The sequence below is a fragment of the Schistocerca serialis genome, chromosome 11 (assembly GCF_023864345.2).
Source record: "Schistocerca serialis cubense isolate TAMUIC-IGC-003099 chromosome 11, iqSchSeri2.2, whole genome shotgun sequence".
Lineage (NCBI taxonomy): Eukaryota > Metazoa > Arthropoda > Insecta > Orthoptera > Acrididae > Schistocerca > Schistocerca serialis.
The window spans coordinates 197,971,341-197,998,995 of record NC_064648.1 but is presented as its reverse complement, the minus strand read 5'-3'; the positions used below and the strand labels follow the sequence as shown (position 1 = coordinate 197,998,995).

The 27,655-nt window shown below is 42.7% G+C and overlaps 2 protein-coding genes across 2 annotated transcripts in view; both read right to left on the bottom strand.

The window, feature by feature from the left end:
* LOC126427309 (tRNA-dihydrouridine(47) synthase [NAD(P)(+)]-like) overlaps positions 1-27,655 on the bottom strand; it is a 237,196-nt gene that overhangs the window by 180,466 nt on the left and 29,075 nt on the right. The window lies entirely within an intron of this gene.
* On the bottom strand, positions 84-27,536 carry LOC126427313 (uncharacterized). The gene is made up of 3 exons (XM_050089618.1): positions 27,145-27,536; positions 1,061-1,794; positions 84-559 (listed from the first exon to the last, which is right to left on the bottom strand). Exons 1-2 carry the CDS (start codon positions 27,478-27,480, stop codon positions 1,411-1,413), a joined length of 720 nt encoding a protein of 239 aa, XP_049945575.1. The 5' UTR covers positions 27,481-27,536; the 3' UTR covers positions 84-559; positions 1,061-1,410.

Sequence of the window (27,655 nt, the reverse complement as noted above, 5' to 3'; positions counted from 1 at the left end):
AAATAAAATAAAACGTTTATTTTAATGTTTTATTATTTACAACTATAGAGAGAGAATGATGAATTTACAGAAAATATGTAATAAAAAATTAATAAAAAATAAATTAATTAAAAATGGACGGTTGGCAAGTCGCTCACTACGAGCTCAACGATGACGAGATGAATCTTACAAAAAGTTTATACATCTAGCAACATACTTATATTATAACTTGCTGCTGCAGTTCTTATAACAGCAAATATGTCTACATCTGCCCTGCTTTGCTGTACATACATGAATAAATGATTTAATTAATAAATTTTTGGGGAGGTTGTAATGGGACTAAAAGCCGTGGTGATAATTTCTGTTTTTCCCTGTAACAATCAAACCCAAAAGATTTCCAGGAGAAGAAAATGACAGGCTGCCAAATTGAAAGTGCCATCTGAGGCAGGCAGCAAGGCAAACAGGTAAGCAACAGGAGGAGGGATAATAAATGTCAAAAGGTAAGGAAACCCAATGAGGCAGGAGTGGTGCACTGACCCCTCTCAGTTTCAGTCCTGCGGTTGGAAGTCAACTTCCATACCTGAAACTTCCTGGCAGATTAAAACTGTGTGCCCGACCGAGACTCGAACTCGGGACCTTTGCCTTTCGCGGGCAAGTGCTCTACCAACTGAGCTACCGAAGCACGACTCACGCCCGGTACTCACAGCTTTACTTCTGCCAGTACCTCGTCTCCTACCTTCCAAACTTTACAGAAGCTCTCCTGCGAACCTTGCAGAACTAGCACTCCTGAAAGAAAGGATATTGCGGAGACATGGCTTAGCCACAGCCTGGGGGATGTTTCCAGAATGAGATTTTCACTCTGCAGCGGAGTGTGCGCTGATATGAAACTTCCTGGCAGATTAAAACTGTGTGCCCGACCGAGACTCGAACTCGGGACCTTTGCGATAGAGCACTTGCCCGCGAAAGGCAAAGGTCCCGAGTTCGAGTCTCGGTCGGGCACACAGTTTTAATCTGCCAGGAAGTTTCATATCAGCGCACACTCCGCTGCAGAGTGAAAATCTCATTCTGGGAACTTCCATACCTGTCGAGCAGTCTCAAATAAAATGTCAAAACAAATCTGCTGTTCACAAGCTGTCAAGTAGCAGCAGAGGCAGGGTGTTGTCAATCGTTAATGTTCACCGCAAAGCAGTGAAGTTGGGCACCCTTAATAGGATACACACCACCGACAGAGAGGTGCCACGAGAACGGGGTGGATCCTCTCGCCAGAGGAGGTGACAGAGTCGACTGAGTACAGCCGACACACAGTCGGCAAAGGATAAACGATTCATTTCGAGAAAGGAGCAGGGAAGATCTCCGACCTGTCGTCGACTTCTTCGTGGTATGCCATTCGTAACTGCACAGTTCTTTCCAAATGCCGTACTGAGGCGACGGTCAATTTGAGCCGTCACTGAAAACAACTTCGGGCGAAGGTGGACAGAAAGTCGTCGCAGACTGACCACTTTCACTTCGAAGCATCTTCATATCTGCTTTGTACAGTACTTCACTAATTTTGAATTCGACTTCAGATCTGATCAAGTCACTGTAACGTAACAACTTATTGGCCACGTGTTCACCGAAGGCCGCAGATGGATTGGTGCGTTTCCGCGAGGTGTGATGAACTATGTGGACGGCTTTATCGACAGCTTCCTGTAGCTTGTCCCTGTGTGATCCTTTCTTCTGCACACTGTAGCTATGCCTCAGTGGTACCGCTTGTATTTCTGGTTCCAACATGTCACTTTCTTCATCCAGCAACATAAACTCCGTCTTGAACTGGGTCTGAAAACAAGAATGAACTCATTAGTAAATACCCGCTACCAAAAATTGTATCTAACAGTTTAGGACTATCAGAAGTATGTAATTTACTTCTGTATATTATATTTCTAGTACGGGTTTTATTTATTTCATGTGACAAGATAATGGCCTTGGCACCCTCTCTTACATCTAACCAGACATCCTTAGTGAGTCAACTTTATGATTTGTTTGTCGTTGTTGTTGTTGTTGTTCTTGTTGGGGTCCTCAGTCCAGAGACTGGTTTGATGCAGCTTTCCATGCTACTCTATCCTGTGTAAGCTTCTTCATCTCCCAGTACCTACTGCAACCCACATCCTTCTGAATCTGCTTAGTGTACTCATCTCTTGGTCGCCCTCTACGATTTTTACCCTCCGTGCTGCCCTCCAATACTAAATTGGTGATCCCTTGATGCCTCAGAACATGTCCTACCAACCGGTCCCTTCTTCTTGTCAAGTCGTGCCACAAACTCCTCTTCTCCCCAATTCTATTCAATACCTCCTCATTAGTTGTGTGATCTACCCATCTGATCTTCAGCATTCTTCCGTAGCACCACATTTCGAAAGCTTCTATTCTTTTCTTGTCCAAACTATTTATCGTTCACATTTCACTTCCTTACATGGCTACGCTCCATACAAATACTTTCAGAAATGACTTCCTGACACTTAAATCTATACTCGATGTTAACAAATTTCTCCTCTACAGAAACGCTTTCCTTGCCATTGCCAGTCTACATTTTATATCCTCTCTACTTCGACAATCATCAGTTATTTTGGTTCCCAAATAGCAAAATTCCTTTACTACTTTAAGTGTCTCATTTCCTAATCTAATTCCCTCAGCATCACCCGAGTTAATTCGGCTACATTCCATTATCCTCGTTTTGCTTTTGCTTTTGTTTATGTTCATCTTATACACTCCTTTCAAGACACTGTCCATTCCGTTCAACTGCTCTTCCAAGTCCTTTGCTGTCTCTGACAGAATTACAATGTCATCGGCGAACCTCAACGTTTTTATTTCTTCTCCATGGATTTTAATACCTACTCCGAACTTTTCTTTTGTTTTCTTTACTGCTTGCTCAATATACAGATTGAATAACATCGGGGAGAGGCTACAACCCTGTCTCACTCCTTTCCCAACCACCGCTTCCCTTTCATGCCCCTCGACTCTTACAACTGCCATCTGGTTTCTGTACAAATTGTAAATAGCCTTTCACTCCCTGTATTTTACCCCTGCCACCTTTAGAATTCGGAAGAGAGTATTCCAGTCAACATTGTCAAAAGCTTTCTCTAAGTCTACAAATGCTAGAAACATAGGTTTGCCTTTGCTTAATCTTTCTTCTAAGGTAAGTCGTAGGGTCAGTATTGCCTCACGTGTCCCAACATTTCTACGCAATCCAAACTGATCTTCCCCGAGGTCGGTTTCTATCAGTTTTTCCATTCTTCTGTAAAGAATTCACATTAGTATTTTGCAACTGTGACTTATTAAACTGATAGTTCGGTAAATTTCTCATCTGTGAACACCTGCTTTCCTTGGGATTGGAATTATTATATTATTCTTGAAGTCTGAGGGAATTTCGTCTGTCTCATACATCTTGCTCACCAGATGGTAGAGTTTTGTTAGGACTGGCTCTCCCAAGGCTGTCAGTAGTTCTAATGCAATGTTGTCTACTGCCGGGTCCTTGTTTTGACTCAGGTCTTTCAGTGCTCTGCCAAACTCTTCACGCAGTATCGTATCTCCCATTTCATCTTAATCTACCTCCTCTTCCATTTCCATAATATTGTCCTCAAGAACATCGCCCCTGTATAGACCCTCTATACACTCCTTCCACCTTTCTGCTTTCCCTTCTTTGGTTAGAACTGGGTTTCCATCTGAGCTCTTGATATTCATACAAGTGGTTCTCTTTTCTCCAGAGGTCTCTCTAATTTTCCTGTAGGCAGTATCTATCTTACCCCTAGTGAGATAAGCGTCTACATCCTTACATTTGTCCTCTAGCCATCCCTGCTTAGCCATTTTGCACTTCCTGTCAATCTCATTTTTGAGACGTTTCATTCCTTTTTGCCTGCTTCATTTACTGCATTTTTATATTTTCTCCTTTCATCAATTAAATTCGGTATCTCTTCTGTTACCCAAGGATTTCTACTAGCCCTCATCTTTTTACCTATTTGATGCTCTGCTGCCTTCACTATTTCATTCCTCAAAGCTACCCATTCTTCTTCTACTGTATTTCTTTCCCCCATAGAGCACTTGCCCGCGAAAGGCAAAGGTCCCGAGTTCGAGTCTCGATCGGGCACACAGTTTTAATCTGCCAGGAAGTTTCATATCAGCGCACACTCCGCTGCAGAGTGAAAATCTCATTCTGAATAATTTCTTTTATCCTATCATACATTTCGTCAATTTCTTCATCATCTGCAGCCTACATCCTTCTGAATCTGCTTAGTGTATTCATCTCTTGGTCTCCCTCTACGATTTTTACCCTCCACGCTGCCCTCCAGTACTAAATTGGTGATCCCTTGATGCCTCAGAGCATCTCCTACCAACCGATCCCTTCTTCTAGTAAAGTTGTGCCACAAACTCCTCTTCTCCCCAATTCTATTCAATACCTCCTCATTAGTTATGTGATCTACCCATCTAATCTTCAGCATTCTTCTGTAGCACCACATTTCGAAAGATTCTATTCTCTTTGTGTCCAAACTAGTTATTGTCCATGTTTCACTTCCATACATGGCTACACTCCACACAAATAGTTTCAGAAACGGATTCCTGACACATCTATAGTCGATGTTAACGAATTTCTCTTGCTAGTCTACATTTTATATCCTCTCTACTTTGTCCATCATCATTTATTTTGCTCCCCAAATGGCAAAACTCCTTTACTACTTTAAGCGTCTCATTTCCTAATCTAATTCCCTCAGCATCACCCGACTTAATTCGACTACATTCCATTATCCTCGTTTTGCTTTTGTTGATGTTCATCTTATATCCTTTCAAGACACTGTCCATTCCCTTCGGCTGCTCTTGCAGGTCCTTCGCTGTCTCTGACAGAATTACAATGTCATTTGTTTAGTACGTTTATAAAACAAAGTCCTTATCAAAATTATCTGGATACCTATTAGCGGACATTAATATAGGATGTGTCCCTCTTCCACCTTTAGCCGGTTTGAACTCTGCTCAGGCTCTTTCAACGAGGTGTACGAGTGTCTGTGGAGGAATGGCAGCCGCTTCTTCCTCAGAAAATAAAACTAGAGAAGGAAATGATGTCAGATGCTGGAACGAAGTCGACCTTCTAACTTGGCCTGTAAGTGTCCAACTATATGCGGGGACTATGAGAAGGTCAGTCCATTTCAGGAATTTTATTCTCCACAAGTCATGGCCTAACACATGTTGCTTTATGGTAAACAGCTTTGTCATGCTGACAGAATCATCACCTACAGAACTGTTCCTCTGCCATACACAGGACACAATGAAAGTTTTACATTCTCTCATACTGTAACCCACTTCTTCCATACTTCACCTCTGACACTACACACCAAGGCAGCTAACATTCTCCAAGCACGATAACCACACCCACAATCTTCCGCTGGACTGCCACAAGGTATAGTGTGAATCGTCACTTCGAATCGTTCCTTTCCAAACACCTACTGTCCGGTAGCGTTCCTCTCTACACTAACTTGAGTGTCACCTGGCACTAACTACACAAAATGTGTTGCTCAGTGAGGAGCTACTTCAGCATTGTATCCAATTCTTTTTATCTCCCTACGCACAGTGACTGTGCTAGCTCGGCTGCTGGTACAACTTGGAACTCTACATCGACATCTATACTCTGGAAACCACTGAGGTACATGGCAGAGGGTACCAGTTATTAGGGTTTCTTCCTCTTCCATTCGCCTATGGAGTGCAGGAGGAATGATCGTTGAATGCCTCTGTGTATGCAGTAATTATTCTAATCTTATCCTAATGATCCCTATGTGAGCAGTACGTAGCAGGTTGCAGTATACTCCTAGAGTCATCATTTAAATCCGGTTCCTGGAACTTTGTTATAGACTTTTTTGGTATAGTTTATGTCTAAATTCAAGAGTCTTCTAGTTCAGTTCCTTCAGTATCTCAGTGACACACACCACAAACAGTGAACATTTGTGCTGCCCTCCACTGTATACTTTCAATATCCTCTGTTAGCCCTATCTGGTACCACTCCCACACATTTCGCCAATATTCTAGCACTGACCTCATGAGTGATTCATAAGTAATCTCCTTTGTAGGCTGATTGCACTTCCCCAGTATTCAAATAATAAACCACCTGCTTTACCCATGACTAAGCCTACGTGAACATTCCATTTCATATCCCTATGAAGTTTTACACCCAGCTAATTATATGGGTCGGCAGATTCCAACAGTGACTCACGGTTATTGCAGTCATATGAGGCGCAAAATTTCACATTTCTGAAAATTTACAACAAGCTGACAATCTTCGCACAGAAGCAAAGGGAACTTCACAGCAAACATAAACATAGCCAAAGCCTTGCAGACAAACAAAAAGTACACGAAGCGAAATGTAGTGTGAGGAGGGTTATGTGGGAGGCATTCAATGAATTCGAAAGTAAAGTTCTATGTACTGACTTGGCAGAAAATCTTAAGAAATTTTGCTCTTATGTCAAAGCAGTAGGTGGATCAAAATAAAATGTCCAGACACTCTGTGACGAAAATGGTACTGAAACAGAGGATGACAGACTAAAGGGCAAAATACTAAATGTCTTTTTCCAAAGCTGTTTCACAGAGGAAGACTCCACTGTAGTTCCTTCTCTAGATTGTCAGACAGATGGCAAAATGGTAGATATCGAAATAGATGACAGAGGGATAGAAAAACAATTAAAATCACTCAAAAGAGGAAAGGCCGCTGGACCTGATGGGATACCAGTTCAATTTTACACAGAGTACGCAAAGGAACTTGGCCCCCTTCTCACAGCGGTGTTCTGTAGGTCTCTAGAAGAGCGTAGAGTTCCAAAAGATTGGAAAAGGGCACAGGTGATCCCTGTTTTCAAGAAGGGATGTCATGTACAGAACTTTAGACCTGTATCTCCAACGTAGACCAGTTGTAGAATTTTGGAACACATATTATGTTTGAGTATAATGACTTTTCTGTAGACTACAAATCTACTCAGTAGGAATCAGCATGGGTTTCGAAAAAGACGATCATGCCATTCATCCCCGAGACTCACACGGCCAGAGACATGGGATCCCAGGTAGATGCCGTGTTTCTTGACTTCCGCATGGTGTTTGATATAGTTCCCCACAGTCGTTTAATGAACAAAGTAAGACCGTGTGGACTATCAGACCAATTGTGTGATTGGATTGAAGAGTTCCTAGATAACAGAACACAGCATGTCTTTCTCAACGGAGAGAAGTCTTCTGAAGTAAGAGTGATCTCAGGTGTGCCACAGGGGAGTGTCGTAGGGACGTTGCTATTCAGAATATATATAAATGACCTTGTGGATAACATTGGAAGTTCACTGAGGCTTTTTGTGGATGATGCTGTAATACATCGAGAGGTTGTAACAATGGAAAATTGTACTGTAATGCAGGAGGATCTGCAACGAATTGACGCATGGTGCAGGGAATAGCAATTTAATCTCGATGTAGGCAAGTGTAAAGTGCTGCGAATACATAGAAAGAAATATCCTTTATCATTTAGCTACGATATAGCACGTCAGCAACTGGAAGCAGTTAATTCCATAAATTATCTGGGAGTAGGCATTAGGAGTGATTTAAAATGGAATGACCATATAAAATTAATCGTCAGTAAAGCAGATGCCCGACAGATTCATTGGAAGAATCCTAAGGAAATGCAGTCGAGAAAACAAAGGAAGTAGGTTACAGTACACTTGTTCGCCCACTGCTGGAATACTGCTCACTGGTGTGGGATCCGTACCAGATAGGGTTGATAGAAGAGAGAGAGGAGATCCAACAGAGAGCAGCGCACTTCGTTACAGGATCATTTAGTAATCACGAAAGCATTACAGAGATCATAGATAAAACTCCAGTGGAAGACACTGCAAGAGAGATGCTCAGTAGCTCGAAACGGGCTTTTGTTGAAGTTTCCCCGTGTAGTCAAGCAGTATATTGCTCCCTCCTGCGTAAATCTCGTGAAGAGACCACGATGATAAAATCAGAGAGATTAGAGCCCACACAGAGGCATACCAACAATCTTTCTTTCCATGAACAATACGAGACTGGAATAGAAGGGAGAGCCGATACAGGTACTCAAGGTACCCTCCGCCACACACCATCAGGTGGCTTGCGGAGTATGGATGTGGATGTGGATGTAGTTTGAAATCTTATCAATATCTGACTGAATATTTATGCAGCTTCTTTCAGACAGTACTTCATTATAGATAACTGCATCATCCGCAAAAAGTCTTAGGTTACTATTAATGTTGTCCACAAAGTCATTAATATACAACAAGACTAGCAAGGGTTCTGACACACTTCCCCGGGGCGCACCCAAAGTTACTTCTACATCTGACAATGACTCTCCATCCAAGGTAACATGCTGTGTCCTTCCTACCAGAAAGTCCTCAGTCCAATCACAAATTTCACTTCATACCCCTACGCTCGTGCTTTTGACAATAAGCGTAGGTGAGGCACCGAGCCAAATGCTTCTCGGAAATCAAGAAATACTGCATCTACCTCACTGCCTCAGTCCAAAGCCTTCAGTATGTCATTAGAGAAAAGTGCGAGTTGGGTTTCATGTGATCAATGCTTCGGGAATCCGTGCTGGTCGGCATTGAAGAGGTCGTTCTCTTTCAGATACCTCTTTATATTTGAGCTCACAATATGCTCTAAGATTCTACAACAAATCAGTGTCAAGGATATTGGATGGTGGTTTTGCAGAACATTTCTACAATGTTTCTAATGGACAGGTGTGAGCTTGCCTTTTTCCAAGAACTGGGCTCTGTTCTTTGGTCAAGGCATCTATCACAGATTATAGTTAGAAGAGGGGCTAACTCAGCCACAAGTTCAGTATAGAATCTAATGGGGATTCCACTGGGCCCTGTTCAGTTTTAACAATTTCAGCTGTTTCTCAACACCACTGACACTAATATACATTTCATTCACCTTTTCAGTGGTACGAGGATTAAACTGGGGCAATTCTCCTGGGTTTCCATTTGTAAAGGAACATTTGGAAATGGAGTTAAGGATTTCAGCTTTTGCTTAGCAGCCCTCTGTTTTAGTTCCTGTCTCATTCGCTAGGGTTGGACAGTAATTTCGCTGGGTTTAGTGTAATATCATTTGACAATATTCAGTAGAGATTCCTTTCAATGCACTTGTGCAGGTTTTTGTATGACCCTCCGCAATGTTTGACAATTCCTGCCTGTGAGTACAAGATATCTACATGGTCTCAGTCTAGTTGTGGTTGTTCCTTTGCATCTTCCCCTCACAGTCACATCACCAACAGTCAACTTTGACAACTGACAGATCTGCTGCTCAGCTGATATCTAATGTGTAGTCCGCATTTGAAGTCACTGAGCTGCCCCGGCCAATACATTTTGCTGTTACATCTTCTTTAATGACAACACAATAGTCCCCCACCTCCTTTCATAATGGGGTCCACTTCTATTGACCCGTTCTGCATTAAGCTGGGATGTCTCAAAACTTTTAATCGGATACTATGTAACAATGATGCTAATAATAATAATAATAATAATAATAATAATGTTGTTGTGGTCTTCAGTCCTGAGACTGGTTTGATGCAGCTCTCCATGCTACTCTATCCCGTGCAAGCTTCTTCATCTCGCAGTACTTACTGCAACCTACATCTTTCTGAATCTGCTTAGTGTATTCCTCTCTTGGTCTCCCTCTACAACTTAAGCGTCTCATTTCCTAATCTAATTCCCTCAGCATCACCCAATTTAATTCGATTACATACCATTATCCTAGTTTTGCTTTTGTTGATATTCATCTTATACCCTCCCTTCAAGACACTGTCCATTCCGTTCAACTGCTCTTCCAAGTCCTTTGCTGTCTCTGACAGAATTACAATGTCATCAGCGAACCTCAAAGTTTTTATTTCTTCTCCATGGATTTTAATACCTACTCCGAATTTTTCTTTTGTTTCCTTTACTGCTTGCTCAATATACAGATTGAACAACATCGGGGAGAGGCTACAACCCTGTCTTACTCCCTTCCCAACCACTGCTTCCCTTTCATGTCCCTCGACTCTTATAACTGCCATCTGGTTTCTGTACAAATTGTAAATAGCCTTTCGCTCCCTGTATTTTACCCCTGCCACCTTCAGAATTTCAAAGAGAGTATTCCAGTCAACATTGTCAAAAGCTTTCTCTAAGTCTACAAATGCTAGAAACGTAGGTTTGCCTTTCCTTAATCTTTCTTCTAAGATAAGTGCTAAGGTCAATATTGCCTTATGTGTTCCAACATTTCTACGGAATCCAAACTGATCTTCCCCGAAGTCGTCTTCTACCAGTTTTTCCATTTGTCTGTAAAGAATTCGCAGCTGTGACTTACTAAAGTGATAGTTCGGTAATTTTCACATCTGTCAACACCTACTGTCTTTGGGATTGGAATTATTATGTTCTTCTTGAAGCCTGAGGGTATTTCGCCTGTCTCATACATGTTGCTCACCAGATGGTAGAGTATAATAATAATAATAATAATAATAATAATAATAATAATAAAAATTTCAAATCAAAATGTGGGCACTGCAAGAAACACGATTCACAGACGAAGACCATTTCAACATGGAGCATTTCAGAATATACAAAGGAAAACCATCGAGACAACTGAAAAACCTAAGGCTTTTTGGCACAGGATTTGCAGTACACAGGTCCATCACGGACAGCATAATCGACTTTTCGTCACCAAACAAAAGAATCAGCACCATCACAGTGAAATCAGCCAATAAATCCTACACAATAATCAACGCACATGCACCGACTAATGACTACAACAGGAAAAACCCGGACGAAATTGATGACTTCTGGACGACATTGGAAGAAACTATCAGAAAAATTACTGCACATAGAGTCAAAATAATACTGGGAGACTTCAACGCCAAACTCGGAAAAGAAAAGATATACAGACATATCACAGGAAAACATACTCCACACAAGGACACCAACAAAAACGGAAAACATCTGATAGACTTTTGCAAAAGCCACGACCTCGCCATTATGTCAACAAAATTCAAGAAACCAACACAAAAACTTACCACATGGAAATTCCCCAGCGGAAAGCAAGAACTACAAATCGACCATGTAATAGTGCAGAAAGACTCACAAAAAGAAATTTTGAACATAGACACCCGTAAAGGCTACTTCGACTCAGACCACCACCTACTACAGATCAGGATTCGTCTTTTGCCCAAGAAAAAGCTCCAGAAGAACAAAATTGTTAGACCAGATCCAGAATACATTACTTTAAACAAGACACAAATATTACACAAAATTAAAATGGAGAAAACGACAGACTGGACACAACTTTCACGAAGAATCTGAGAGGCCATGAAACTAGCACAAGCACCACGCACACGGAAACACCGTTGGTGGAACCACACATGTGACCAAGCTATTGACCAACGAATCAGTGCATGGAAAAAATTTAGTAGCCATAAATTCCAAGAGAATTGGATGAACTTCTTGAAAACACAGAAGCAATCAAGCAAAATCATTCGCAGTGAAAAACGACAGTATGACAAACGGCGACTGACAAGAGATCGAATCGGACTTCATGAAGAACAATACAAGAAACTTCTACAGAACGTTCAGAGAAAATATGACAGGATATCGACCAACCAACTTGGGCTTTAGAAGACCGGATGGAACCCTAGAAACCAATACCAAAAACAATTGTGACATTCTGGCAAAGTACTTTGAAAAACTGCTCAACACGGACCCCCCCATGGAAGAAATGATGACAGAAACAAGCACATACAATCCAGATAGTGAACCTCCAACTCTAGAAGAAGTTAAAGAAATAATAAAGTCACTCAAGAATCGTAGAGCACCAGGAGAAGATGGCATCATCGCGGAAATCTGGAAGTTACAAGACCCAGAACTCACCAAAGACATCCACAGGATCTTGGAAGACCATGAAAATTCCTGACGACTGGAAAACTGCCCTGATACACCCACTACACAAAAAAGGTGACAAGACTGACCCGAACAACTACAGAGGAATATCCCTACTACCGGTCACATACAAGATCCTCTCTAAAGCTTTACTGAACAGACTAGAATGCCAGACCGACCACTTGATTGGGGAATACCAAGCAGGCTTCCGTAAAGGGCGGTCTTGTGCGGAACAAATTTGGAACCTGAAAATGATTTTACAACACAAACAGAACCTGATCATTACCTTTGTTGACTTCAAAAAGGCATACGACTCTATCGACCGGAAAACTCTCTTCAAAATTCTAGCAGAATACAAAGTAGACAACAAAACACGGACTATCATAGAGCAAACTTTAACCAACACTACCTCCAAAGTAAAGTTCTGTGGGGAACTATCACACCCCTTAGAAATTCGCACAGGTGTCCGACAAGGCGATGGCCTCTCACCTCTCCTTTTCAATCTGGTGTTAGATAAGGTCATAATAGAGTGGGAAACATCACAACAGGGGATAACCTTAGGAAACCTACAGATTAAATGTTTGGCTTTTGCAGACGATTTGGCGATTGTCACGAAAGGTATAAAGGAAACAAAAGACACTATTGAAAAACTGCACGAAATCGCTTCCAAAGCTGGACTACAGATCTCTTACGAAAAGAGACAGTTTATGAGCACAAAGAAACTCTCATCTCTGAACACAAAGTATGGCACAATTTACAAAACGGCAAACTTCAAATACCTCGGTGAAACACTACAAATGAGTGGACATAACAGAGACTCAAACGAAGAAAGAAAGACTAAACTGGACAAGGCATACAAAGTAGTGTGGAATCATTACAACAAGAAGTCTATCTCACAAAAAGCCAAATTACGCCATTACGACACGGTGGTGCTCCCCGAGGCACTATATGCAGCAGAGACCACACTAATCCTAGGGCATACACATATCAGACAATTAGAAAAAGTAGAACAGAAAATACTTAGGAAAATATTTGGCGCAACTAACAACAATGGAATATGTATCAAGATACCTACAGAGGAACTGTACAAACATATGGAGACAATCACAGAAAAGATTAGAAAACGCAGACTACAATTCCATGGACACCTATACAGAATGCCATCGCACAGGCTGACCAAACAGATCTTTGACTGGGTAACCACTAGAAACAACAAATGGGTGGCAGAGGTAGAAAACGACCTGAACCAACTCAACATAACAGCAGACACAATAAACAACATAATAAAGTTCAGAAACATCATTAAGAAAAGTAAACTACATGAGATACAATGTGACAAACGAACAGGCATAAAATGGACCGAAGAACGCAAGCAAGATCACAGCCAGAAGATGAAAGAAATATGGGCAACCAAAAGGCAATCAAGATGAAGCCGAAGACACAAAGCCGACAAGAAGCATGGACAGAGGACCGGAAACAGAAACACAGCGAGCGAATGAGGGAAGTTTGGGCAGCAAGGAAGGCAGCAAAAGGAACTGGCCATGTAGTTTAGTCCAAATGCGCTCTTTAAGGGCAAAACACCAATAATAATAATAATAATAATAATAATAATAATATACAGTAATGAGTATACTTAATTTAAGAAATATTAATTTTATTATCATCATTTTAGAAATTTCTTACTACAGTTTTGTCAAATGTGAGTAATGACATCTAACAAATGTGTGGTTACAGCTCAGCAGTAATCAAGTGAGGAGAAGAAGTTGGCTAGGCAGAAGAGCTAGACATGACTGCATACAATTAGCAGAGGAGATAGTAGGAAGAATGCAGAAATAAAAAGTGATAAGAAAAGTGTGCACAGTTTACAACGTGACAGATACTGGTTCTTCTGCAGGACAGAAGGAAAACAGCTGGGATATGTCAAGCATAGGGTTACCAGATGTCTGGAATTCCAACCATTTGTCTGGCATCTAGGGGGGAGGGGGGGAGGAGGAGTTTGGAAAGTCTCTACTGTCCTACATTTTCAGAAACAAGTAGTGACTGTTAAAAAATGTACTGGTGACTGGGAAAATAGAAATGAACAATTGGTTACTAGCTACAAGTTGAACTCTATATGGTTACATTCAAAGAGCGTACTTGTGCATTAGTACCACTGAACAAGATACGTGGTAACACTGCACTTGCGCTCTGAGCCAAAGCACAGCAATGCTTTACTCCCACTCTTCCCAAACGAGAAAATTGACACCACAGCAGGATCTCTATTTACCCAAAAAAGTTACTGCCATAGCCCGTAGAATGTAAAATACACAATAATAGCAAAGTGGACACATGAAAGGAACAGGTTATCTATTGACTCAGTCAAAGGTTTTGTTTTATGAAGTGCAATTTTAAAAACTTCAGTTGTGTCTAGTTTCTCAGTTATATTTCAAACACACTAGATTTTTTATGTACGATTATTTCATCATAGAAGAATAACTGACAGCTATCACTGATCACGTTTGACACTGAATGCACACAATTTTAAGAAAATATAAACTTATATGTCTGTGTGTGTATATAAACAGCATTTAAATTAGAACTTTAAATTATTTTTGCGTTGACCAACAACATCCTCCATTTTTGTCAAATGTCCTACATCTCCATAAAATAATCTAGTAACCCTAGCCAAGAGCGAAGCTATACTGATGTTAAGAATTATAGCTCTGATCTCTGATCAAATGCAGAGTGATTTTGGACAAGATGCAGGTCACACGATAGTTCATTCCACAGTCATTTGGCTGAAGTGGAGGGGAAAATGGCTAAAGACTTTGTGTTAGTCTAAGTTCAGCAAGATATCCAATCTAGTACTGAAGTTAGGGAATGATGGATAGGTATTTCATGTTTGAGAACAGTGGTCAATGAAGAAAAAGTATGAAAATCGCATCACCTACCTGTGAAAATCAGTTTTTGAAAATATAATGGGATGGATGAAAAATCTACTCAGCAAGTGGTGGCATGAGAAAAAACACACAAGTTAAGGAAATGTGCACACTTTCAGAGCCTGTGGCAGCAGCTCCTGATCGAAGGGGAAGGACGAAGGATGAAGGAAAAGGATTGGTGAGGTTTACGAAATGGGGAGATTTCAAAACTTGAGAGGTTAAACAAGACAGGTAGCTGGCAAAACATTGTGCAAGAGTTGTTAAGAGTGGAAAGCTGAGCACATTATACGAGGGTCGTCCACAAAGCAAGTACGGTTTCTACTTCTATCCGCGGCAGCGCTACAATTGCAGTTCCGAGCATGTGCGGCAGTTACTCTTACTCAAGGAGAAGACGTACGCCATTTTCAGATCACTGCTGCCGACGTGTGCTTTGTAGTGCTTCTTTATAACGTCAGCCGTAATTGAAAATGCCGCCGCGTGGTGCAATTTCTTAACGTGCACTGATTGTTTGGCCTCACAGTAAGAAATCAATCAGCAAAATGCCTTTTCTGTTCCAAAAAACAGTGCATGACTTTTTGTGATGTCAAGATTTGCTTAGGCTTAACCTTCGTTGGGGATGAAGTGTGCCTCCATTCCATTGATTGCTGTTTTGTTTCAGGGGTGTCATACGATACCCAAGTTTCATCCCCTGTGACTATCCGAGAGAAAAAACCATCGCCTCCTTCATTCTAGCATGTCAAAAAAACTGAAGTGCATCCTTCATTCTAGCATGTCAAAAAAACTGAAGTGCACTGCCCATTCATTGTTTTTTGTGTCGATCAGTAAGAATTTTGGGTACCAAACGTGAGCAAAGTTTTCGAAATTTCAGTTTTTCAGTAACAATTTCATGAATCAGTGATCGTGAGATTTGCGGAACTTCCCTAGCAAGGGCACTAAGTGTAAACTTATGGTTGTGCTTAATCTTCTCTGCAATTGTGTGACCCAGTTCATCAGTAACCACAGATGGGCATCCACTTCGTTCTGCATTGTACATCTGATCATATCCTTCATTGAACAGTCTGACCCATCTTCTAACCATCGAATCACTCATAGCATTTTGTCTGTAAACCTCACAGATTTGCCGATGAATTTCCTTTGGTTTAACTTTCTTTGCATTTAGAAAACGAATCACAGGTCTGATTTCACACGCGGCAGCATTTTCAATTACGGCTGACATTAAAAAGAAGCACTACAAAGCACACGTCGGCAGCAGCGATCTGAAAATGGCGTACATGTCTTCTCCTCGCGTCAGAGTACCTGCCGCGCATGCTCGGAACTGTGATCGTAGCGCTGCCGCGGATAGAAATAGAAACGGAACTTAATTTGTGGACGACCCTCGTATGTAGTACAGGTGGGGGCAAGGAAAAATAGGCAGATCAGATAGGAAAAGATGCAGAAAGCTGAAAGGGAGCAAGGAAAGGAATAGTTATTGAGAAGAAATGCTGAGACCCAAGAAATCGAGGCCAGGTGTTTGGCAAGAACAGAGGACGTTTAGTTATGTCAGTTCCCACTTGCAGAGTTCTGAGAAACTGTATCAGGGGGAAGAATTCAGATGATGTGTGGTGAAATAGGCACAAAAGTCACAACTGTCATGTTGTACAGCACCCTGCGTGACAGGGTATTCTGTGTTGCCACTATAAAACTTCCGTCTATCCCCGTTCATCCTGACTGATAACTTGGTGCACAAATGTGGAAGGCCAAACAGTGTTTACATAGCAACTGGTACATGACGTATCATTTCATAGTTGGCTCATCCTCTGATAGTGTATGCTTTGACAGTGATGTGGCTAGTACAGGTGGTGGTAGGAAGGTGCATATGGCAACTGTTACAGCACAGACTGTCACAATGGTAGGAGCCATGTGATAGTACAGAAATAGGTGCGGAAGAGGTCAGGGCCTGACCAGGATACTGTGGAGATTCGAGAGGGAGGAGGGGGGAGGGGGGGGGGGGACGAAAAGCTATTCTAGGTGCGATAGGCAAAATATCAGAATGGCCATCATTTCGGGGCACGATTTTAGGAAGTAATAGCGTTGTGGAAGTTGCTGATTATACATTCAAGACCAGGATATTACTTAGTCATAAGAAATGTATTCGTAAGTTGTTTTTTGGATGGAGCAGCAGTACCACATTTGGATGTAACAACCCAAGAAATCTGCTTTTCAACTAGACTGGTGGGTTATTACGCCCATTAAAGGCTGAGATGGGCATATTGGTGTATTACTGTAAAGAGTCTGCATATGAAAAATACGTTTGCCTCAAGTACCGAGGCTGTATGGGATGTAATGTCTGATGTAGGAAGATAGCAACTGGTCAGTCGGTGAGTATATTTTTTATCTATCCAGTTATACTACAGGGCCTATCTGGTTGCAGCCAGCCTAAATCGGCACGAAGCACTGACGTGATCAAACAACTACAAGTTACGCACACACCATATGCAAGCACTCTTAGTAGGCTCAAATTGTCTGGAGTTTGATCATTGTTTGTGCTGTTATTAACTACATCACTATAGAAAAGATGTGGCTGCATTGAAGACTGCACTAACTTTTGGTTACTCCAATCTCAGGTCAAAACAATTTTTTTTTTTTTTGTGCTGCATGCCGCAATGAAGAGAGATGTAGAGCATGCTGCAATATTAGGTGCTTGTCCATAATTGTATGCTGTAATAACTGCTACAGAAACTGCTTGCATACCTCTTCTACATTTACTGACAATTTTTCTAAGTGCTACAACTTACTAAATAATGAAAAACGATTGCCAAAGACCTCCCAGATAGCTGGAAGTTACCTAACCACATTGGTTACGTTCACTGCCAACACAGAGGTAATGAGTGCCTGGTAAATAATGAAAATAAATAACTGAATAATTAACAGTTTTCCAGTACATACTATTTGTAGTTACAAAAGCAAATTACCCATCCACTTCGATGCATGTCTGATATCAATGAAGATTGCAGAGCTTTCAAGTGCACAAGCCCTACAGGACCAAACATTAAAACTACCTGAAACTGTTTCTCTTTCTGATGTTTGTATTGCTTTCTTTTAGCACGCAAAAACATGCGGGTCATAAGCACCCATGTCAGAACTGTAGAACACGGGTAGGGGGGAGTTAAAAGCAACTACACATTAAGCCCAATTGATGGAAGGAAAAAATTAAAAAACAGGTACTTGAAGAAAGGTCCATAAAATACACCACAGAGAAACCTAGGTCCTAAACTAAAGATTAAGTGTCCTTCACCATATTGCTATGGCAGATAAAAAGTAAAAAGCAGTCAACAGCCCAGACGTTGTTCGCTAAAGTGGCCGATAACTCCGATGGAAAACATAAATTGGAACATAAGTGGTTAAAAAACAGGCACTCTGTCAGGAAATGGCGAACTGTCAAAGGTTGAGGGCAATGAGCACAAAGCAGTGGGGGAGCACCACTTAACAAATGGCAAGGGCTACAAAGACAGAGCCCAATAAGCAACCTTCCTAAAATGATCTCCTCACAGCGAGACGACTGAGAGGTCATCCAAGCCACTGGGACATGTTTAATTTCCCGGAGCTTGTTCCCATGAAGGGAGGACCTGTGATCATGTCAAAGTGAGGGAATATGGTATAGTTGTAGGTAAACAACTAGAATTCTCTCATATACAGATTTATTCACACTTAGCGTCTACACAGATACAAGTCCGGAGGCTAACTGCCGTTAGCGTCCAACATGCTCTCCAAAACCCTCTCCTCAAAGATAGCACACTTACGCACAGAACAAATATCGATTTTTATGGCGCTCTACGCCACATAGCCCCCCCCCCACCGCGCAGTATGGAGTATGTCCCTGTGAGTGGGGGGGGAGGGGGGGGGGTGAGAAGTTAGGAAGGTAACGCACAGTTCTTCTGCGCCAGGCGGAAGCGGTCGACTGGTAGGAGACCGGGGGGTGAAGCCCGGTACGTCGACGGTGAAGTCAGCAAGCGACACCGGCGGCTGAAGACGATGTCCTGTCCTGGAGTGAAGGTGTAGCACTTCGTCAGCCAGCAGGCGGAGAATCACCTTGCCAGAAGGCCTAACAAAGGCACGCAAATTGCCACACGCAGCACTTCTGCTCAATTTAAAGCGCCGCACCACACGAGATTCTGCACTTCCTCCCGTGGCGTAGAGCGTCATAAAAGTAACATCACCTGCTGACAGAAGGCAACACTGAGATCATCAGAGGGAACGGAAGCACTAGTGGGCCGAGGTACCAGGACTGCAACCTCGGCAGCACCATCAGCAGCCTCTTTTCCCGTCGGACTGATCTGACCAGGAACCCACATAAACACCACAGTGGCTCCACCAAGAGTGAGCAAATGATGAACCCGTTGCACTAAGGGATGGACAGTGTACAGCACACAGAGGCTTTGAAGAGTGTTGAGAGAGTCTGAGCAGATGACACAATTGGAAACCCCTGTGTAGCCCTATACAGGGCAAAGAGCTCTGCTGCAAATACTGAGCAGTGTTCCGAAAGCAGATACTGAAAGAACATCAGTGCCAATGACGAACGCACACTCGACACCGTGATCAGTTCGAGAGCCATCAGGGTACACAAAGGTTCTATTGTGAAATTCCGTGCAAAGGTCATGAAACTTGATGATGATGATTGGTTTGTGGAGCGCTCAACTGCGCGGTCATCAGCACCTGTACAAAGTCCCAATTTTTACACAGTCCAATTCTTTTTTTTTATGCAGTCCAATCTAGTCACTGTCACATGATGATGATGATGATGATGATGATGATGATGATGATGATGGCAACACTAGCACCCAATCCCTGGGCAGAGAAAATCCCCAACCTGACCGGGAATCAAAACCGGGACCCAATGATCCGGAGGCAGTAACGCTAATGAAACATACAGCGATACAGCAAGCCTGGCGTACTGTCTTTTGGAAGTGAATGACGGCCAAGGTGAACGTGGGCCACCACATGAAGCCCATTGGGAAAACAGCAGGTAATGTGAAGTTAAGCTGTTGGGGCAGGAGCCGAAAGTGAACACCAGGAGGTAACAGAGAAGAGGGATGTGCCCCATACTGGCAATCAACGGAATCATCGAAGGAGGAGGAATAGGATGGGTGGCCAGATGAGGCAGACAAAGGCACGCGTATCTGCTGAGGAGGAAGTCACAGTGGCAGTTCGACAGCGTCTGCATACAGACTCTCAACTGGGCTCGTGTAGAAGGTGCCAGTGGCCAAATGGATGGCACGATAGTGGACTGTATCGAGACGGCGTAAGATGGACAGATGCGTAAATGAGACACCCACTGCCTAGTTTCCAATCAACAAGAGACTGGTACAAACAGAGGAGGGTGGTCCAATCTGCTCCCCAGGTAGCACTGCAGAGGAAACATAGGACACTGAGGGACCATGAATAGCGGGCAGCCAGGTACGACACATGGAAGGACCTAGAAAGTTTCCTATCGAGCATGAGCCCAAGGAGTTTCGTCGTTTCAACGAACAGAAGAGTAGTAGGCCTAAGATGTAAAGATAGTGGAGGAAACCAATTGCGCCAGCAGAAATTCATACAAACGGTGGAAAAACGAAAGCCACTGTCGATGCTCCACAAGTAAAGACGATCGAGCCATCGTTGAAGACGCCGCTCAACGACACAAATCTGTCGAGAACTGTGATAGATGGCAAAATCATCAACGAAAATCAAGCGAAGATGCCCGACAGGAGACAGGCCATTATAGTGTTAATGGCGATGGCAAAGAGGACGACTCTCAGGACAGAACTGTGAGGCACACCGTTTCCTGGATAAAGATGTCCGACAAGGCAGGACCCACTATTACCTTGAAAAATCTGTCTTCTAAAAATTTCTGAAGGAACTGGGACATGCGGTCACCGAAGCCCAACATGTAGAGAGTACGGAGGATACCTGTCCTCCGGCAGGTGTCACAGGCTGCCTCCAAATCAAAACACACAGCCACAGTCTGGAGTTTCCACAGAACACCATTACGACAGGGGTTGACAAGGTGACAGGATGGTCAACCACAGAATGGCACGCTCAAAATCCGAACTGTGCAGTGGTCAGTAAATTGTGAAACTCAAACCACCACACCAGCCGGGTGTGAATTGTACGATCCGTCACCTTCCAAACACAGCTGGTGAGAAAAATGGGGAGATAACTAGAAGGAAGGTGTTTTTCCGTACCAGGCTTAGGTACGGGTATGACAGCAGCTTCACGCTAGCATCCGGGAAATGTGCCCTCTGTCCAGATGCGACTGTACTTGTGAAGCAGAAAGTGGTTGCCGCACGAGAGGGGTTCTGCAAAACCTGAACGTGAACATTGTCTAGCCTCGAGGCGGAGGATCGGGATGAATGGAGAGCACGATCTAGCTCCCTCATAGTAAAGGAGGCATTGTAGCACAATTCTGAGAAGAAAAGGATATCACCTGAGCCTCTTCCAGTCGTTTCTGGTGGAGGGAGGTAGGGTGACAGTGGGAGGAGCTCAAAATCTCCACAAAATAGTGGCCCACGGTGTGGGAGATTGCAATAGGGACCACTATGACACTGTCTGCTACTGTGAGGCCGCAATTTGGGGACTGGACCTCGGTCTCAGAACTGTCAGAGGTTGGCCCACACAACGGAAGACGGAGTGGAACTGTCAAAAGAACTAGTACATGAAATTCAGCTAGCTTTTTTGCTATCCCAAAGAACACGACGACGTTGTGCACACAACTGTTTATAACAAATGCAGTTTGTCGTTGCAGGATGACAGTTAAAAATGTGGAGAGCACGTCTCCGCAAGCAAATTGCACCGCTGCACACCTCAGTCAACCGAGGGAACGGGACAGGGCACCCTAAAGAGGAAGTGCGAGGAATAGAATGTTCTGCAGCAATACGGATAACATTTGTAAGATATTCTACATGGTCATCACAACTGGGGAAATGTGGTTCATCAAAGATTGCCAGGAAAGAGTAAATCCTCCAGTCGACCTTAGAAAGCTGCCATTTGAGTGTGCATAGAGGTGGGGTAGGAGTCAGCAAATGGATAACACACGGGAAATGGTCGCTCAAGTATATGTCAGAGAGAATGGACTGACACTGAATGACGGAGGGATGAGAATGGTACAAAGGGAAAAGGTCAAGTGAGGAACAGAAAGGCAAACTGCAACAGCTTGAAGCTGAGTAGTCAGAAAGACGGGGTGACTACGATCGTAATCCTGGACGAGCAGCACGAATCCCCGATGAGGTGGAATGCTGTTCTCAGGGCGGAAGGTCACGACACTGGGTAATTTTACAACCGTGGTGCCAAATTTCAGGTGGTATGTCTACATGGCCGTGTCCTCCGTGAAGCAGCGAGAACAGTACTGTGTGTGCCAGACAGCTGATCGCAGGGAGTCTGAATTGCGAGCGACCACGTAAGGCACTTTTTCCTTAGCCCAGATTTCCCGGATGGCCCGCTCATCGAGATACACAGGACAATCTCGGAAGGAGCCAGCTCGGTTGCCACTGTAGTTGATATAGCGGGGAGAAGGAGGACAATCGCCCTCGTGAGCATCCCTACCACAAGTTACACATGTGGCCAAGAGTCAACAAGACACTCCAGTGTGGTTGTAACTATGACACTGATAGCAGCACATCAGGTTCACAATGACTGACTGCGGGAACTTCATAACCCACTTTGATCTTTGACGGAAGAACCACTCTATCTAAAATGGGAAAAAGAGCGCTTGTGGGCATTAAGCAGGCACATACCTTTTTCATCAACCAATGGATTGCAATGACACCCTGACCAGAAAAGTATGTTTGGATTTCTGCCTCAGTCAGACCATCAAACAGTCCAATTTAAACAACACCACAGGAAGAATTTAGCATTCGAAGGGCCTCGACACGAACAGGATACCCCTGGAGGAGCAAAGCTGCAAGCAGTAGTTGTGCTTGAGAGTCAGTAGCAGTCTCCAAAAGCAAAGTGCCACTGTGTAAACAAGAGCAGGATTTCATAGAGCCAGCAACAGCATCAACACCTTTCTGAATAATAAATGGATTCACTGTAGCGAAGGACTGACCGTACTCTGTATGTGCAACCACGAGGAACCGTGGTCCAGCTGGTAGGGTCTTCGAATTGTTAGCCTCATTCCGTTTATGTTTCATAGACATTGACCGAGATGATGATGACTGGCTCATTGCAAGAAAATCCCCACGATTGCCAGCATCTCCGATGGCGCACTCCTAACTGGGAGGCGGCAGGGGTGGGGGCTACAGAAGGGGGCGCACCTGCCTTACACGATTTTTCACACCTCCCGAACACCTGAAAGAGGGACGAATCAGCAATTTGGGAAGGTACCTGAGGCTGGAAATTACACATAACAATGTCACCTGTTACACGTCAGACGCATGAGCTGGCCTTCAGGAGCACACAGGGAGGAAGAAGAAAAAGAGGAACCTGAAACGCAGAAGTGGAGAAAGGAAACGAAGAACGAAAAAGGAATCACAAACAGTGGAGAGACTGTTCTGATATTGACTATTGAAAATGTGGAACCCATTTCCAAAAACACGCCAGACATGTTCCCCGGGGAGGAGAAAAAAGAACAGCAAGAGGATGACATGCAGCATGGAAAGGAAAAGATGCTGCAAAGGCTGGGGCCCCGTGGTAGCCAAGCACAAACCCGACAAAGAACGGCGAGCCCCCTGGGAGGTCCTCTTCCTGATGAAGATGTGTCAATCCCATACTGATACCGGAATGTATTTCTTGCTAACGATGCATTAACAGTGACAGAAAATCATATGAATCCATTCTCAACTGATTTAAAAGTCCATTAGCAACTTATCAATATCTGGAGCATGAGTGGTAATGGCAAACAATTTTGGATTAGGTGCTTTTTCTTTAATCTTCTGAAAAATTATCCAGGGTATAAAAAAGAACAACACTAAAAAATTCTGTAGTGTTTATGGGAGCTAAAAAGGAACACTTTACGTGAAACTTGCACTGTCTACTCGCTAGAGATGCATGAAGGTTTTTAGTTCGATTATCAGAGATGATATTAAAACTGCCATGTGACGAATGTTGTTTTAGAGATGTTGCTCACCTATCTGTTTCTTTTAATGCAAGGGCAAGTTGAGACAGCAACAGACACTCACCAAAAACTGATTGCCCTTTTGGCTGAACCTGAAGACATTATTTGTGAAAAATGGTTCTTGTGAGTGTGTTACACAATCTTTTAAGCTACATATGCTGTGCTGTGGGGCGATTGTATGGTTGAAAATGAACATACCCCGTACACTGCAATTGCAGTGTACACACTTTTATTGTTCCAAGATGACTGGATTCAACAGTTTTTTGCTGCAGTCATCTGATCTAATGGAAATTATAAAACTGCCACGTTACATTACATGAAGTCAGAGCATAAACATCCCCCCAAGTATATGTATCCTGATAAAAATCCACTGATGAAATTCACAGTGGATAAAAATGCACTCAAACGATAAAAATGCACCCAAATGATAAAATCCTTGTATCATCCATTCTTGTTGGCTGTGAACATTATTCTCACAAGCTTTCCACACAGCTCTAACAGCACTGAATGCTGTCTGGCAAGCTTGTGAGAATCACATGTGCCACCAACAAGCATAGACAATACAAGAATTTTAACTGTGTGCATTTTATAAACAGGATTTTTATCAAGACATGTAGACATTGGGAGCGCTGCCTTTAATACTTCGATTTCATATAATGTAACATGGCAGTTTTATCATGAGTTCCATATGATCAGATGATGGCAGCATAAGATGTTGAAACTGGTCATCTCTAAACAGCAAGTTTGTGCACTGCAATCACAGTATACAAAGTGTGTTGCTTTATTGCACAATCATTAGCACACTGCCAGTTTTGCATCAATGTAAATGGACAACATTTTCAAAAAACCATATCTAAAACAATAGTCATCACTCAAATGACTGGACCTTAGCCATTCAAAATAAGGAAGAAAAACAGGCTCCGGTAACTGCAGAGGAGTATTGTTCCTTGCAATCACATACAAAATCTTTTCAAAGATCCTTGAATAACATGTAACAAGACAGCCGGACAGTGCATTAGGGGTATACCAAACAGGTTTCAAAGGTTCAATATCCTTTACTGAACAAACACAAAACCAAACCCTCAAGATCATCCCCCGATATAGTAAGAAAATAGCCAGACAGTGGGTAACTACCCGCACATGTTTCCAGAAGATATACAACTTCATGAGTAGAACCACTCTCTTTGGGGTACTAAGAGAACTAGAGCTCAATGAAAAACTCAATAGGATGGTGCGGGCCGCCCTGTACAACACCAAATCTGAAGTACAGTTTAGGGGATAACTCCAAGAGCTTCCCGATCAACACAAAAGAACAAGACAAGGAGGCCGTATTTCGTGTCTATTATAAGTGAATCCTCTAAAAAAATCGTTAGGGAATGGACCGGATCTTCGGTCGAGGAATAAGCCTACTCTGTACCATTCATCAGCTTTGACCACTGATGTTACATTAATTGCTGCTGTGGCATCGCCTTCTGGTGAATATATTCAGTATTGTTGATGGGCAGTGAAGCCAATGAATGTGGAAGCAAAAAAACTGGTAACAAACATATCTGTAGCACTGCCCAAGGTCTACATTAGGCTGGAAGGCGACAGTTTGGTTGAGAGTTTGTGAAACCAACAATTGTGAAACTAAAAATTACTGGTTGTGGTAATAGACTGATCTACAGCTTAGCCCATTTGAAAAATGATCGCCACCAATATAGTCACCATGTCATTATTGCATCTGTCACACAATTTTTATGTCACTGGTCAAAGGCAACATCTCGTATCAAACAATCCTCTTTATCCCATATCTCTACCAGCTAACACCTAATTAAGGATGTGGATCAAAGCAGACAACCTAAGGATGATCTGACTTTACTAGTAAATAACATGCAAGACGCATCCCTGTAGCTCTGAGCACTGCATTTAATAGCGGAGAAGACAGGTCTATCGATCAGCATCAGAAGGACTGAATTCATTGCCAATATTGAAGGACCCCGAGAGCAATGAGAGAGTTACCAAGCATATCGAGAGCCAAAACCATAAAGTACCTAGGAAAATGGATCTCACATGATCTCAGTGAAATAGTAGCTCTGAAACAGGAAAATCTAAATCTATAGGACATATTATGCTCACAGAGATCTTTCAATGAGTATAAGACTACAACACTGTAGACAGACCATTAGTTCCCTTTACAGCAGAGTGGCTATCCCTAGCCAAGTAGACAAAATAACAGTCTCCAAATTACAAGGAAGGAAATTCCTGTGCAAGATTGAGGGATCGAAGAGAGTACCGAAGGGGAGACAATAGTGCAAACCTAACTGTTAAATCTACCAACACCACGCGAAGACTACTAGCTTTTTATAGCCACCTGTACAGAATGAACTTCCCCACAGCGTACCTTACAAGATGTTCAAAGTAACCAACAAGGGTAAAGCCATTGGATCAAGCAATAGAGAAAGACTTTGCAGAACATCACTGGCAGGACAGAATAACTAATAGGGATGATAAACATTTAGCTACTGCCCTGTCTAACAGCTTGTACAGAAGTTGACCACCAGACCAGAAAATGGTCTCAGGGATGCAAACAGAGTTCAGTAGAAAAAATGAAGGAGTACTGGGTTAACAGAAAACCTCAAGGGAGTAACAAGAAAACAGCTACTAACTTCATCAAGAACACCAGGAATGGAAGACAATAGCAGCACAGCAAAAACACAACCACTATGGAGCACAAGGGGCCCAAACGCATTAATACATGGGAATTTGTACACAATCTATGATTACTAGCATCAAAACCTTAAAGAACTCCTATGCAGAGAAACGTTGACATTCTAGTCACATTAAAAAAGTGTTCCTTCTTACCTCATCTAAACATTCCAAACTCTTGTTTAAGCAATTTTTTTCACACACTGTGTATCTGAATGCGAACAGTACTGCTAGAATTGCTTTGGTTTGTGCATATTTACAATATTTTTGCGTCATGGATAACTTGTGAGACAAATGCTATATTCGCTGCCACGGCTGTTATCTTTATAATTGAATGTTGAAACAGGGAGAATATTACGGGGATACTGGAGAAACAAAGGCGTATATTTGTAATACCGACAACCAACATCTAGGAATGAAAGTGAAAGGTGCCACAGAAAAGATACAAATCAATGTGTGAAAGTTAGTGATCAAAATCGCTTAGGCTAGCAAAGTAAGTACCGAAAACATAATGTATTGTCTACTGATTACAGAATAATATTGTAGCATAAATTTACGCTAATATTACATAAAACTCTGTGCTTACCTCTGCAGTTGGGTTTTCACTATCAGCTCCTGCTTCAGGCACGTCTTGGGACAGTATAAAACTCATGGCATCGTATGCAAACCATGGGGATGTAGACCCGCCACTGCTTCCACTCTTCCTGTGCTTTTTCTCCTCGCATTTTGCGTACGTACGAAGACTACGAAATTTTTTGTAGGCTTCATCGGGCGTGATACCGTAGTCATCGGCAACAGCTAGCCAACTGTCCTTTTTGAGATTGCGATCTTTGTACACACTACTTTCTACGTCCCAAAGCTCTGGTCGCAGATGTATCGCGTTTATGAAATTTAAGGTTTTTTCGTTTGTCCACTTTTCCATTCCTGTAAACAGTAAACAAATCGACGACCTCTACGTAGAGACTATGGAAGGGATGCCAACTGCTGAACTGTAGCGACACCGCATTATTTCACCGCTGAGATCACGTGACTCGGCAAACCAACGCAATGCCACTGAGAAAGGCTATAAAATAATTTGTCAAATTTCGCGTGTTGAC